Raw genomic sequence first — 16,681 nt, forward strand, 5'->3', positions numbered from 1 at the left:
ACCAACAAATCATCATCATCAGAGAAAGTGAGAAGAAGGTCCAGTGATTTCCAAACTGGACAACATTTTATTTCTACAGCTCCACCTTGAGATACTGTCCATAAACACCATAAGATCAAATAGAAGACCTGCATTCTTATAGCAGAAAAAATAAACACTACTTTTTATCAAGGTTGCATTCAATTTTTGCTTCGTCTATGTGGGTAAACCTTTTAAAATGGCCCTGGCATTTTTTGAGAATAAAATAATGTGCCATTGGCCTTTTTGACCAACACCAGCAGGCAAGATGAGTGATGTGTCTTGCAAAAGGACACAACAACAAAGGCAAAAGGAACGTTAATCAAACCGGCAACCCACCAAATGCAGGGCAAAGTCCTAGCACTGCCGCCACCATCACCCCTAATGAACGCCGTGTTCTTAGAGTGTAGTCTACAGTTCTACTTCCTCTTAGAGCATCTTATGATAATCTACAATCGAGGCTGCGGCTGTACATTGTGGACATCTAAGTGAAGACAGGGACAGAACTGTAACAGACTGACCTGAGGAGGATGTGGTGCCAGCAGAGGCTGGTCAGACCTGGTAAATCCTGGCTTGTGAAACCTTTAACTCAACTGACAACCATGTAACAACTCGCATAGGGAAAGGATCGACATGAGATTACAGGTTTAAGCATTAACAAGACGATAGCAGAAAGCATAAACAACCAGAACTTACAAAAGCATCTGAACAGATTGAGTAAGTAGCTCCTACTAAGTGTACATGTGTAAAGCAGCCCGCTGTATGACTTACTATGATATCGTCTTGTCCGGATATTCCAGGATATTTTTAAATTCAATGAAAATGAAGGCGACGACAAAGATTGTGCTGTCATTAAGATAAGAACTAAACAAAATTTGAGTCAGTCTGACGATGTGTTTATGATGAAAAGCAATTGCCAGCGTGTTCATCCAAATATGGTCTAATTAAATTTGTTAATCTGTTTTCACAGCACAAAGCTAACCTTAGCATACTGATGGATTAATGCCAAAAAAAGTGAATGTGCAAAACAAGAAAATTAAACTATTCTAATGAATGGCTTTGCTGTGATTTGTATGTGTGTCTCCTCATATTTGCTGACTAGAAAAGATAATCATTGAAGGGATGAATGGCCAGAGTGGATGCCATTCACATTGCCCAAGCTAACATAGAATCGGCTTCTGTCCATGAGTTTTTCAGCAGGGGTTTCTAAACAAATTCAAACTCAAACCTCAACTATAATTAAGTTGAAAAACATTTACTTGATAAAAATGGAAATGAGGATCTTACCATTTACGACTAAATTAATGATTAAATCTTACTTTCATTTTAAAAAGTGAGAAAGCACTTGCAACAACAAAGGAGGGATTATTTAAACAATGTCTTGTATAAATATTTCCAATGAAGCGTTCCAGATTATATCAGTGTGTACATGCCCTTGAAAATAATCAGATTTCCTAAGCAAATGAGCAGACTTGCCAAAATGGATCACTACCTTAGAGACAACACATGTCTGGATTTGTGCAACCGTGCATGCCTGTGCACATAGAGGTGCTGTATGAATGGTAATAATTCACAGCAAAAACTGCAGCCTAAATCATGCTGAGTAATAAGCAGCATGAGCTGCACGTACCTTGTGTGTGTCTCTTTTATTCGTCCCCACGTTTTGCAAAATTGGTGCTGAATGAATTATCACAAGTTCAATATCAGGTCCAGTTTCCATGCATTGTATAATTTCAATAGATTCTAGCTTTCAAATGCCAGCAAATTTCTACAAGTACAGAACCAGACTTTGATTGAAGCAAGTAAACCTGACAGATTTGACAGAAACCCCCCCAAAATCATGACGCCATTAATATTTTACACTAGGCCATTTCTGGCATATGGAAAAGAACATGCCTGCACCAGATGCTGTAGGCAACAATATGATTGTTTTCAGCCGAATACCAGGTACTCTAACAGAAATGACATTTTATTCCTACAAGGCATAAGTTATGAAAATAAATTATGAACTTTTTTTTTTCTTTTTTTTCATCTAAAGTAAATGAATTCTGTCTTATTCAATTTCAATTACACAGTGTACAAATGGCTGAAAAAGATGAAGTTAACAAAGATTAATAATTAACAAAGACTGCTGCATGTTTTAATTTAGAGAAAGTATTAAAATCTTATTTCAAATGTCATGCAGCCTCAACTGTGGGGTAAATGCTGGAAAGGTTATCCGTCAGTCCTATGACAAGGACAAAGACAAAAAACGATGCATGGAATTTTGCTATTTCTGTGTTGTGTATCTTCACATGCATTTTTATTCTGTGGGAAAAAAAATTGGCATATAGAATAGAAAAATACTGCAAGAGAAGAACATAATACCATGAACAAAAACTAAAAAATTGCAATTCAATACAAATGTCAGAAAATGTATTTTCCACAACGGTGCATGGCAGTCTAACTTATGTCAGATTGCCCCAAGGCAGCTGTGGCTACAATGTAGTAGTTCACCATTATTGGCGTGTGAATGTGTGTATAAATGTGTGAATGAATGACTGAATGACTGAATGTAGTGTGAACACATTAGGATCCTCTGGAAGCAATTTACCACCTTTTGAAAGTCTGCTCAGAGGCTGGTTTCAAGCAAAATGAAAAGGAGGTTATACTTAAAAACTACATATGGCTAATCTCCCTTTTCATTGGTAGCAGCCTTGCATATCTCTTGTCATGTCACTTTCAATTACATCAAAGTAACACTGACCAATTTAAAGATGCCAAAGAAACAACAAAAAGCAAAAGAAAAACAAGGTGTACTTACACAAGACACAAAAAGCGTGTTTATTAACTATAAGAATGATTTACCAAATCTGAATAAGAGAAGGTTGTGTCTTTAAGAGCAGCTCTACTCCGCGATATAAGCACACCAGTGCTCAACTGATTAGTTCACATGTTATTGCTTTGTAAACAAAAAGATGTAACCTCAGACATGAATGCTTGAATACACACATGCTCAAGAGCAAAGTGTTACTCAATTCTGCTTTTAATCCAAAACCAGTCGTGTGTTGCATGTCCGAGACGCCATATATGCTACACATACCGTTCTACTTCTATGAAGTTTACAACGCAAATATCACAGTAAACAACAGATATTATCATTGTCCAATACAATGTTTTTTGTCAGACTGTATGAACTGATAAAAAAATGTCTCAACTCAATATGATGACCAGCTTAACCAGCATCCCACCCTGCTTGCTAATTATATTTAGTTTTGCTTTTTCGACCACTTGAAGACACACAGGGAGCACTAAACTTCAAGGACTAGATTTTTCTTGATCCTTAAAAATAGTTAAAACAATGACGTTGACATCTTTGAAAACGTAATGTATGCATCACTGATGCAATTTAACAGCCAAATTTGCATTTCAATAGACAAACGCAAAAATCGAAAGAATAGAGAACACACATACTTCAAAGACGTGGCAGAATTTGATGTTGGGCATTGTATGAATACTTCTGTTTCGACCTCATACTCTGAGAAATGTTGTGAAGTCTTCTATTGTTTGTTGGCATTTGTGAGGAATAAATCAGAGTGAATTCTAAAACCGTAAGAGTTCAAAGACATAGATCTAAAGCAAACTGTAAAAAAAAAAAAACTTCTTCAAAACAGCTCAGCGTAGAAACTTGGTTCTAGTTAAATAAAAGTTCAAACAAACAGTGACAGCAGATATTTGCCACCACATCCACAGTTTGTCAACCAACGTTTCACATCTCTTAAGTGCCCTATTGGTCTGGGATCTGAAACGTATCTCTCTGAAAACGTGCCGACTGTTGTATGGGTCTATTTGGTCAGCAAATACACTCAGATGATATTAAGATGAGCAATGTGAGTGCAAAACACTTCCACAATCACAGTGTGTGATGCAAAATTATTTATGTGAAGGACTTTTTCTACTTTTACTTTAGTGTGATGTAAACATAATTTATGTATGCAATGAGTTTCCCTTTAATTTAAACAAGTTGTGTCACTAAAGACTGTTTTATCTTTATCAACCATATTCAAATATATCTAAACTCAGAGGGTGGAAATGTTTGTATTAAGATAAAAACTGTAATAAATAATTTCAGGCTCATACATAAATAAATCCTTCTCATTCCCAGAGATGATGCCAAAACCAGCAATATTTTTTATTTGTCCTGATCAATTTTGTCCTTCATTTTGGGAGATTGGTGATTGGCCAATATTTACACATGAGGCCAATCTTTTTCCACAATCTTATTTACCTCAGCCAAGGTCTGGAAATCAACCACTGTCGTCTTCTCCTCTGTCATGAGAGGTTTGACTGACAGATCTGCCCACCAGGTCATGTCTGCATGTTTGCAGTTAACACACCCCACTGTTGTTAACTCTGCGACTTTCTTGCTACATTGACTGACATCTTAGACAAAAAAAACTTGATATCGTTCAAAATCTGAATCGGCAGATCAGGCTTTTTAAATATTGGTAATCTGCGATTGGCCAGAAAACTGCAATTGGTTCACCCCTAATGCATACTTAATTCCATGTTAACAGAATCATATAATTGATAAGTAAGAATGTGCGACTGATCTGAAGAGATAGCTAAAGCTGCATCTATTATTTGAGTCCATGATCTGAAGTAAAACAGAAACTCCTTTCAAGAAAAAGCGAGAGCAAGAAAGGAACAGATATCTGATTTGCTGAACTGTAACACATAATAAAATTTGGCTGCACTTTTCATCTGTTATCTTTATGATTTCAGCTTTGTTTATGGAGTCCTTTCAAAAAGCCCTTGTCAAAAACAAGGGCACATGCTGCAGATATGATCATTACAATATTGCAAGAAGAGAAATGACATCATAATCGTGCAAAGTCTATTTCAGTCTACGTCTTTTTCCTTCCCGCGGCATTTGATCTTTTATCTTGTGAAAGAATGAACATGGTCAAATGGATTATGCTGTGTGTAATTTATGCTTGTTCACAAAACTTTTGTATCCCTGCCAAACAGGAAAAAAGAGAAAAATGGAACTCATGGTTGAAATTATTATTTGGATGTTTGTCTTGCTCTAAGATTCTGAAAGGAAGGGAAAAAAAAAATTGTGAAATGATTTTAAATGCAAGTGGTTTTTATTTTCAGTTCTGATGCTACAGAACATTGTTAATATTTTTGGTGAACTTTTAATATAACAAAGCTATTTTCTTTAGCCTTAAGAACCATTCTGAGTGTATTTCACTCTGGAGACCGTGAACAGCATGGGAGAACATGCAAACTCACTGCAGTATAAAACGATGGCCGGGATTCTTCAAGCGAGTCTCCCAATGCGACTGAGATACCAACTACTCATAATTTCTCCTCAGAAAGTCAGTGTGGAAAAAAACATGTTTATTTAAAGACAAATAACCGCTATGTAGAAATTTATAGATACAATGATGCCTAGACCCCATCTACTCAGTATGAATCTTATTCAGAGGCAACGAAGAAAGAATATGATAATGTAATGATGTTTACCATATGTAAAGCAAACAATACATTTGCTTGAAATGCAGATGTTTAAATCCTGACTATCCACCTACTTTCTGATTCACTTGTACATGTAAGAGAACTGAGAGTGTATTATATTTATGACTCATCAGCTGTATAGGTATTAAATAACCACTTAACTCCTCTTCAGTGTAATTTTTTCACATAAACCTCAGATCATTTTAGCAAAAATAGAAAAGGCCTCTGGACAGATTATGCATTCTGTGCATAATTTGTTCTATCTTCAATTACAGGCAGGAAAAAACATATAGAGATTAATATGTGGATATCTAACTGGGAACTGTTACATAATGATGGGATTCCAATCCCTTCAATCTTACAGATCATATTGGAAATAAATATTTGTGATGCTATACAAATCTGGCATAACATTATGTCCATCTTTCTATCAGTGTATTGGTCCCTTTTTTGCTGCCAATAAAGCCCTAATCTGTCGAGGCACCAGATCACAGAAGGTGTGCTGTGTATCTGGCACCAAAATCTTAGCAGAAGATCCTCTAAGCCTTATATGATGTGCAGTAGAGTCTCCATGGATCAAATGTGTTTCTCAATTGGATTGAGATCTGAGGAATTTGAGGGTCAGATCGACAACTCAACTTTTTGTTCTACTGCTCCCGCCATTTCTGAACCATTTTTGTCTTGCAGTATTCGGCACATTATTCTGCATTATGTCCACTTTTCGTCCTTTCCCCAAGCTTGACTCAGACAAGACATGATAAAGCTAAAAAGGAAAAAGGCATGTGCATTAGGATTTCAAGCTAAATTGCTGCACTAACTAAAATGTAAAAACATTACATAAATAGTACACAGCTGCAATATATCCCTTTTCCTAAAGTGAAGCCAATGAACTCTTTGACATCTGAAATAACCAAACTCAGCTTGTCAAATTAAATGCTCCCTATTTCACTGAATATTTGTATTTTCAGAAGAGTGTAAAAAATGAAACGATGGCGGAAAGCTAAGGAGAACTGCTACGAAATGCAACTGCTTATGCCATCATTGTCCAACTGGAACATAATGCAAGTCCGTTTTGACCCGGAGCCACTGGATTAGTAACATGTGCCTTAAGGCAATGCTCAGATAAGGTGTCAAAGACACTCACAGCATAGTGGATTGGTGAGAGGTACAAAAAAACGGAAGCATATGTTTGCTCTCCTGGATATGAATTATGGAGAAGGAACCTGTCATATTTGCTTTGTGGCAGCACAGGCCCTCAGAGATTCTGGCCGGTGACAGCATACACATACTTCATTTACAAAAACCAAGGGGCCCGTGCAACGGCACAGACGTATATATATTTAAAGACCCATTATCGCAGTGCAATTGTAATACACCTTTTGGCAGAAGGTATGAAACTACTCTTTGGCATGAGCAGCATCTAGTCCAACAAGCTTCAATCCAGACCAATAACTCACAATATTTAATCTATAAGCTGTTGGTCACCAAAATGTGGAGATACAAAACATGGAGGCAGTTTTTCTTGCAGTTTTACATACACTTGTTTCTCTTTATATTCCATATTTACTATTATTTGCACTTGCTGACTCAAAATGTGCTATTTTCTGCAGGATTGTTTCTGACAGTCAACACAAGGCAACGCGCTGACACGATAAGCTGCCAGAATGTCATCACCTTGAAAACTGCAGGTTGTCAAAATCAGTTAGGTCTGTCACTCATGGGATTGTTTGACACAGAAATTTAACAAAAGGCAGAATGTATAATTACACACCCGCAGACGCATACCTGTGGAGAACCATACAAAAAGCACCGTTAGCATCTATACTGCAGCAATAAATTGCTCTCTTTTCCTATTAGGTTATTTTACAGAAGAAGGTGTATACATCATAAAATGATTTAGACAAAGAAGTGTTATTCTGTGTGTGCCAGGGTTGCTCGGGGCATAATCTCACTCCTCAGCAAACATCACTGATGAGTCAACAGCTAGCCTCCGGGGTCACCGTTTTTATGATCATACTCGGCAGTACTCCATTTCTGTCTCATTCTTCTCATTTTCTGTGTTTGTTCATTATAAATCTCTCATTACGATGCTCTCCATCTAACTTGCATTCCACAAGATCTATATTTCCCTTTCCTATTGTTTGACTGTGGTACCCCCTTGCAGTCTCAACAGACTCTCTTGCTCATTTTCTGTCCGTCTTGTTACAGCCTAGATTTATTACAGCAATCAGTCAGCGCTCCTGTCCTGCCTCCTGACACATTCTGCAGCAACCATTATGCATATGTTGTTGTTATAGACATGTACGCTGGAGCTATAAAAGGCCTCAGGCAGATAAACAGAGGTGAATAAATGTTGTGTCTATAAAATCTAATTCACCTGGGTCCATTAGGGAAATATTTCCAAAGAGAGTTGGGTGAAATGAAACTTTCAAAAAGCTGACAAAAAGGCTTAAAAAGATACTTGAAGTGGTCATTTGCCATGCAAAAACATTTCTGAAATCAAGCATGGGGCAAGGTAGGGAATTCAGTCTAGGCACAACATTGTGACAAACATGGGTAACTTTGGAGTTAAGCTGCACAGAAATCTGTGATGCATTGTTTATTCTAACAACATTCAGTTTGAGCCATAATTAACTTTGTGGGTGTTGAAAATCTTTGGAAAATAGTTGATTTGACTCAAGTTAAAAGTCGAGGAAACTAATAATGGGGAATTATTTTATGCAACAATGCATATAATAATCAACTTTTTTCGAAAGATTATAGACACCTGCAATACATTTACCTTCAATTTGAACATAAATGGGTCATGTCTGCAATATTCCATGAAAAAAATTCTACACAATTAACAAAAAAATGTAAACAACCTGATTTTACTTTGCAATATTTTGTTTTAGAAGGTTCCACTAATTGACAGAATTAAGTCTGTCTTTGAAGCCATTGACGTTCATAAAGAAGGCCAAGTGAACAAACAAATGCCCTGGACTAAATGCAAGAATGGCAAAAGAACTGTTTGACATTTTTTGTCATTTCTGAATGTCCATCAATTTGTTTTCTTTTTGTGCAACATTGCACAGAACAAGATTGAACCTCGTTTTCCCATCTTGCCAAGTGGTTATTCACTCTGCTGGATGTGATGAAATTGTCATGCAGTGACTGCTAGACTTGGTGTAAACAAAAGTGAGTTTTGCACAATTACATATTTTTACAAGAAGTGCCAAACGGAAAGTGGCAAAAGTGCAAAGAATAATTAATCTTTTCATAAGTCTAAATATTTGTCTAAAATAAGACAGATTATTTCCAACTAAACAATAAATCATGAAAGAGCAAGTATGATGTATTTGTTCTATGCTGACAATATGTGTCAACTGTTCAAACCTTTTTAACATGACTTGAATTACCATCAAGTCCAGAATGGTAAATACACATACAGTGTTGAGTATTTATACCTTAAACATTTTTATATTTTTGGCAAGTTTAATGGGATTCTATGTGATCAAGCGACACAATGTAATGCATAGGTGGACAAGCAGCATCTTGAGGACCACAACAAACTGATTATGAATAGTTTGAGAAGTTTTAAGAATGATTGGATTAGAAAATAATATTCAGCTCTATGAAGATCTCAGAGCAATGTTCAATCCTCCATCTGAAAATAATAACGGTTCGGCAAAATGAAAATCTACCAGGCCAAGGCTGTCGCCCTAACCTGACAGGTATTACTGCATTAGTCAAAGAAGCAGCAGAGAGGTGCATAGTAACTCTGGAGAAGCTGCAGAAATCAACAATTCAGGTGGGATAAGCTGCTGACAGTATGCTTATTAGACATGCTTCCACAAACTGTGCTTTTATAAAAAAAGAAAAGAAAAAAAAAGAAAAAAGGGGGATAAGAAAATAAAGACATAGTGGAGCCATAAAAAGCCAGATTTGCAGTTTTCTACAAGCTTAATACAGGAAAATTCTGGAAGTAAACCTGCTATAGGCTGGATCTTGGATCATCTTGTTGTTTTGTAGTTAGCGATATGTTTATGATTCAATGGAAGGTCTCACAGACGCTTAAGCACAGATTTAAAGCTGTTTGTTACTCTGGCCCTCTGATCACAACCACTGTAGTCATAATAAAATAAAACAATTATAACACAGCTGCCAAAGCAATAAAAACAATAATTAAGCATTGTATTGATGTAACAAGTTCAATATACAGGCTGGAATTACAAGAGGCCAATATAATGTAGATTTTAAAAGACGGCATGAGGGTGAGACACAGACACAAGCACAAAATAACCTAAAATAGCTACAAATAACCTAAAACGTAGTTAAATATGTAAAATAGAAATCGATGTAGCATCATCTTGGGACCAAAATATTTTTTAAAAAAAGCACCAAAGTTGTAATTCTTTAGGTCCAATTTTTGTGGAAAAAATATCAAAAACACAACATACAAGTGGGAAAGTGTTGTGTTTCTTTTCATTTTTTAGTAAAAGCTCTGAAGGCCATGATTTCCCATGCAATACTGTATACTTTGTCTATTAACTTTCCAGAGTAGCGAATGTTATGAAAAAAACCACAAATTGCACTCTTAAAATCTCATTTGCTTCTTCATCGTTTATGAGCTCCAATTAAGAAAATCTGCAACCTTAAAGAACACATGCAGAGATTAGTGAGTTGTCTGGTGAAGCTAAATAAATGATATGGAAACTCTAACTGAACTCAAAGTAAAAGCTTCAGAGCTTGCATTACAATTTTATGCTATGAAATGATCATGTAATCTGTTGGCAGACTTATTCCAAAAGCACTGTGATCTCAAAAGAAATAGACTCACATAATGATTTAACCCTCGACCCTGCATATATCCCTCAGGTCACTGAAGCCGAGTCAGGAGATGATATTTTTTGTGGAACTGCAACCAAGCTGACACAATGTCTCAAAGGATTATGGTATGCCACAGATCATATGAAGGACAGAATATGACACGCATCCGACACTCTACCCTGGGCGGTTACAAATTTCAATCACCTGTGTACGAGACACTGAAATGTGATTCCTTTTATAATACTGCCTAAAGCTGATTGTCTACTGTCAAGCTGCGACAGAGAGGAAATAATTTTTCCTCAAAGAGCCCTATCTGGAGGTTAAAAGTACCGACTTTACTGCTCTGGTTTGTATGTAGATCTCAGGCCTTTATGCTATAAAAGACTCACATAATGGAGTAAAATAAAATAAATACAAATGCCAAGAGGAAGAAAACTATTTTTTGATACAGAAGAGTATATCCATTGACATCAGCCCCTGGCTTCGTCGAGGTGTTAGAAAAACTCATGTTGTTTTGATGCTTCATCTCTGTATTTTTGGTTCCGATTTGTCTATGAAACAGTAGTTTCGCCAACGCAATTTCACTGGCCAATCAAGCAGTGAGGACGCTGTGTTCTAAACTAGAGATTGGTACTTTTGCCAGTGTGGGCAATGTCACAAACCCTGCTGGAAAATGAAGTTAGAGGCACAATAAAGCTCGTCGGAAGAGGAAAGCCTGAAGTGCTTCAATATGTTCAAGTAGACGGCTGCACTGACTGCGGATAAAATCAGTGGACAAACAGCAGCAGATGACTGGAGGCTCTGAACCTTAAACAACTTGGATTCTGTGTCTCTGTACTCTTCACCCAGACTCTGGGACCTCGATTTCAAAATTAAATGCAAAATTTACTTTCATGTGAAAAGAGGACTTTGAGTCATTGATTAACAGTTCAATTCTTTGCTGCATTAGCCCAGATAAGAGGCTTCTAACGTTGCCTCTGGCTCATTTCCTTTGGATTTAAACACAATTCTCTCAAGGTAGCTTTTATCCCTCGTTACTCGAGTACCTTTTTCTACCACACTTTTCTTCCACTCAACTTTCTAATAATGTGCTTGGACATGAGCACTTATGCAATGGCATTCATTGGATTACTGCTTTTGTAAGAGGAAGCATTAACTTGACAAAGATTAAAAACACATTTCCAGTGGTTTTATATGATATTCAAAAACCACTTTGCAGCTTTCATTAGTTCTATGCAGTAATAATCAAAATTAATAGAAGCAAATGTTTAAAATATATCACTGAGTAATTATTCTCCATATAACTCAAACTTTCAATTGAATTTAAATAGATATTGTTTTCTAAAATGCAGATAAATGGAATTTTTATGTTATTCATAGCTTTATTGAAGGATAAAATACCAAAATAGTTTCTTTACAAGAATGTTTTTTTTCCCCCTTCAAAACCATGCATTTATTCGGTCTTAGCTTCATTGAAAGAACTTGATGCACTACCCTCTAAATAAGAGCGTGTGCTATAAACATTCATAACATCATGCTTTCATTTTCAACACAACATCGTTACTTTGCTCCAACTGGGATGCGAGTCCCGGTTGTTCAGAGAGCATTTCAATCAAGCCACATCACAGCTGTCTTGCTCATCATCAATAGCCTCGGTTTCTACAGCACATCCCCAAAAAGAAAAGTCAGAGGCACAGGTGGGAATATTGCTTGGCAAATTCCACACACCATTAAGCTTGTGCCAGCAGTTTAGGCAAGACAGCATTTTGATGCATTATTTATTAAAAAAGACCTGTGGGTTCCCGGACACCAGGAGCAGCAGGAGATGGGAGCAAAAGATGTAAACAGTCGGAGAGGATCATCACACAAGGGATGAATGCGTGTTTCATGAATGCGGGGGTTTAGTGAATAAAAAGCTGCCTGGATTTCTGCAGCTTATTATGAATACTAGAGACTGTTGAGCAGAAATATGTCAAGGTCTTCATGGGATCTTTGCTAAATTTTAGATAAGCAAACATGCCCCGATCAGATGACAATTCCTCCGCTCCATCTATTTCGACAAAATATTTGCAGTTTGACCTATCTTTCCACTACTCCTGCTGGGAAGACCGTTTTTCATGTTAACATTTACAATTGTTTGTTCTGATTCAAACAAATCCACGATGAACAGTGACTGAGAATCACACACATCACATTCAAAGTAACTATGTACCAATAGAGATTTAATTTGTCATAAACCAGCAGCTAACTTTTTCCACCAACTTGACTCTAGAAGAGTCACATTTGACAGTAAGCTTGTATTTTCTCATATAATGTAACTGATCCTCATTAGACAAACTTCACAAAACCCTCCACAAAATCATCTCTGGAAGTTAAATATTCTTGCTTCAGGTCTGAAGTAAACAGGCCCCTTTACAACCTTACCACATAAAAATGGACAGAAACAGGTCAACAACATTTTTTCTAGAACTTCATGCAAATAATGCTTAAAATGCTTACCGAAGTCTCCCGGGACAAAGATGTCATAGACACAGCTCTGACCTCTACTGTAATTATGTGGGTAGTTTGGGGAGAGAACGGTTCCCTCTAAACCAGTAAAGTGACCTCCGCAGGGAGCTACAGGGACAAGAAACAAGAAACACAAAGGCAAATTTAACTAATGTCAAACAGTCATGTCATAATATCCTGGGAGGAAAGGGAATAAACCACATGCAATTTTTATATGGAAAAATGCAAAATAAGCAGTTAAAGAATAGAGTTTAAAAAAACACAAATCCTTTTTATGTTAAGCTGCTGACAAATATTCTTGCCAGCACAGTGATAACGGTTTTGAGAAATGTTTTAGAGACATTTTTATGAGTACAGGGTGAGCTGCATCTATCTGGAGGAGTCGATCCTACAGGGGTACACACTTTTGTCGTGATGGTGTGAAACCAAACATGCTGTAGATGAGTTATTATTTATTCATAAAGTCTGGTCAAATCACACAGAATAGGATTTATACACAAACAGATCTATCCTAAGTAAATGTCGACATTTCAACAAAATGACCAAAAGCAGAGAGTTAAAAGAAAAACAGAGGAATACCTAAAGGACAACTCTAAAACCTAAGATTAACAGTGCCTAATTTTGCAGCTGTGAGAGCAGTGCTCTAAACAGAATTAGTAAATGGTCCCAGGTTTTGCATTAGATACCAGTCAGAGGTGGAACCGATAAAAACCTGAGACTACACTGGAAGGCTGTTCTACATGACATTGGCAGTATATTAAACATGTGGTGTAGGCATCTTCTTAGCCTTTGTTTTGGTAATCATAAGTTACTTATATTTACTTTTTTATTCATTTACATTAATCGCCTTTTTGTCATTTTGCAAACATGACCAGTCATACTCCTGCATGTTTTTATTTACTATACTTCCTCATATTACCATCAACAGGTATTCATTTGGCTAATAACTCAGTAATATAGGACTAAATCTACCCTGCATTTGTATCGCATTCTAGAATCTCATCTTAAGCTCCTCGTGACATACTTAATTTGCCAAGAGGCTCCCTCATGTGCTTATGTCAGACCTGACGGACGCAGCCATCAGGTATGGGACCCTCAACAGTAAACAAACATGCACTCATTTGTCAATGGATAGTTGTCACCAGCTGCTCTGGACCGACTCGACCTACACACGGTACACGTGGTGCCACCGCTTCAAATAGCGAAACACGCAAGAAGCATTTAGAAGAAGTTATTTAAAGTGATCCATAAGCAATTTAGTCATATTTGAATTTTGAAGAAGCAAGAAGCATGAAATTAAACATATGTGACGATAGCAAACGGGACACTCACTCATGCTATGCTGATGAACAAATGAGAAAGGGAATTTAAGAAAACTGCTCTTAGAAAATAGCCCATTGCTCTGGGTATCTGCTGATTTTAAGAGAGACCTTAAAAACATGAGTTTTCATGCTGTAGTGATTTTCTTCTAACAGCTGAGCACGAGACTAGACTTACTTCAGGTAGTTTTGTGTGCTTTCATTGATTGATTGGTTAGAATTCCTAGATCAGTGGTGCCCAAAGTCAGTCTTGGAGGGCCGGCATCCTGCATGTTTCAGTTCTCTCCCTGGTTTAACGCACCTGGATCAAATGATGGCTCGTTAGAAGCCCTAAGAGGAACATTGACGAGCTGAAAAGGATGTTTTTACTACCAGGGAGAGAACTAAAACGTGCAGGATGCCGGACCTCGAGGACCGACTTTGGACACCCCTGCCCTAGATGCTTTTAATTAAATTTGGACATTATTTAAACTTTGATTTAAGATTAAAGTCTCAGAGGTTTAGTTTCAAGAAAGATCAGATCTTCAGTGCAAGAGTCTGCCAGAGAACAGCTGTGAATAAAGATGTTCAGCGTTCCAAGACTTAGAGCTGATTACATTTAAAGAGCCTCATCACCACTTAAATGTGAATTATATTCATAGAAAAGGAAACTGCTAGAGCATAATTAAACAAATGTAGGGACACACATGTGATGAGAAACTTATGTTTTATTGTAAATGGTCGAAAGTTTAAGCAAAGTGAAGATTGAGTCAGTTTGAATTAATATTTTAAAGAGAGCCATCTACTAGAGGTAAAACTGTAGCTAATTTTCACAGAGTCTCATATCAAAAATCTTCTTGAACTGTGCCTTTAAGTTCAGCAGCACCTTTGAACAAACTCAAATCACACCAGTGAATTCTTCAACACCATGCAGAATTCATACTATTTAAAAAGCGGGGCATTCTGACTGGTGTCTGAAAAAGTGTTGCATGGTCAAATCCATGCTATCTTGATTCAAAGATGACCATTTCCTGCTGAAAACCTTGTGTTTGGCAGACATCGACTGCTGATGCAAACCTTACATGAAGGTAAAAAGATCATGGTAGAAGGCAAAATGTTAAAATGGATTAGTGGCCAAATCGTATATATACACCATAAAATAGTAATGAATTCCCCATGAAAGAGTTGGTTGTGCCAGAATGTTTTGCACTTCCATTTTTACAAAGAAGAGATGTCAAAACTTATTTATAAGGGTGACTTAGTGGTCATAGGAAGTTCTTTCAACTGTGAACAACTGGAGACAGTTATAGACGAAAATCCAAGTGCAAATGTGCAAAAAAGCGCTGAGAATATGCAAAAGGATTTCCATGTGGGTAAGAAGTGTGCCACTTATCATTGAAGGAGATATGTGGTTAAGAATGTATACAATTTTCATTCATTAGAATACTATAAATGTAATAATGGTAAAGACTATTATCTCCATCGTTAGAAATTGTTTGGAAAAAAAAAATATATATATATATATATATATATATATTCCTATTCCAGTATGTCAACAACACATGCAGAGTCATTTTTGATACAGGTTTTAAAACATAACTGGGTATGAACACATACAATAGTGAATATTTGCAAAGAATGCAGCAGTTTGACATAAAATATAGTACACTTTTAACCTTTTAAAAGATGAAAAATGACAACTACATCAGCTTATCTCTAAATAAAATGATGGAAGAGTCACTCGACATTCAGTACATTGGTGCATGACATTCAGCCCGGTTAGGTGATCTTTTCAGACTTAGTCTCTGAGTGACAGTCGTTGCAGAGAGATGCTCGTATTCTTTTAGTTCAGCTCTTATCTTCAGCACTGATTAGTGAAGTTTCGCACGTTCCAACTGTAAAGGTAATGAATTTCTCCCTGGTGTGAAAGTGGGTGATCCCATTTCACAATGAAATAGGAGCTAAATTCTAAGTTAACCTTAGCAGATATGATACTTCAAAAATGCATTAAATGATGCAACTGTGGGGGGAGATACTGTGTAGTTCCTTCCATCACCTTAAATTCATCCTATTTTTTCTTTATTATGTAATGCAGACGAGTTTCTGTAAACATCTCCTTTGAAATAAATTATTGGTCTAAACACTTTCAAAACACATAACATAGAACAGCACAAACAGAACAGATTTTCTTCTATGTTTGTATGTGCATCAAACATTTGGGTTTGTGCTGTTATAATTTTTAAATTTAACAAAAGGACGTGGACATCTATTTTTGTTACTGAATGCTGAACTGTAGATTCTGCTCATTGAATAATAGACCACCTCTTCATGCATGAAGAGCTCGTTACAGGATATTTTTATTTAAATTTAGTCTAATCTGTATAATAAATTATGTTCATTTTCTAAAAAACAGACACTATAAATGTAGAATTTAATAAAATGTTCAGATTTTTTTAGATGTTCGTGTCCATGATGAAAAAATGTCTCAGACCATGACTTTAATATGAGTTGATCTAAAGTACAAGCCTAACAAAAGTGGGAAAAAC

General features: G+C 36.6%; 1 protein-coding gene across 4 annotated transcripts in view; it reads right to left on the bottom strand.

Annotated features, from left to right (window-relative positions):
- The window catches only part of LOC106960921 (CUB and sushi domain-containing protein 3-like), a 220,871-nt gene that overhangs the window by 69,583 nt on the left and 134,607 nt on the right, over positions 1–16,681 (bottom strand). For all 4 annotated transcript variants that reach the window (XM_015054319.1, XM_015054321.1, XM_015054318.1 and 1 more), the window contains one exon: positions 12,829–12,945. In XM_015054319.1, coding sequence (XP_014909805.1) covers positions 12,829–12,945 — 117 coding nt within the window. The remainder of the gene's footprint in view (positions 1–12,828; positions 12,946–16,681) is intronic.

Source organism: Poecilia latipinna, unplaced genomic scaffold (assembly GCF_001443285.1).
Source record: "Poecilia latipinna isolate Pla-1442-1.1 unplaced genomic scaffold, P_latipinna-1.0 Scaffold1243, whole genome shotgun sequence".
NCBI lineage: Eukaryota > Metazoa > Chordata > Actinopteri > Cyprinodontiformes > Poeciliidae > Poecilia > Poecilia latipinna.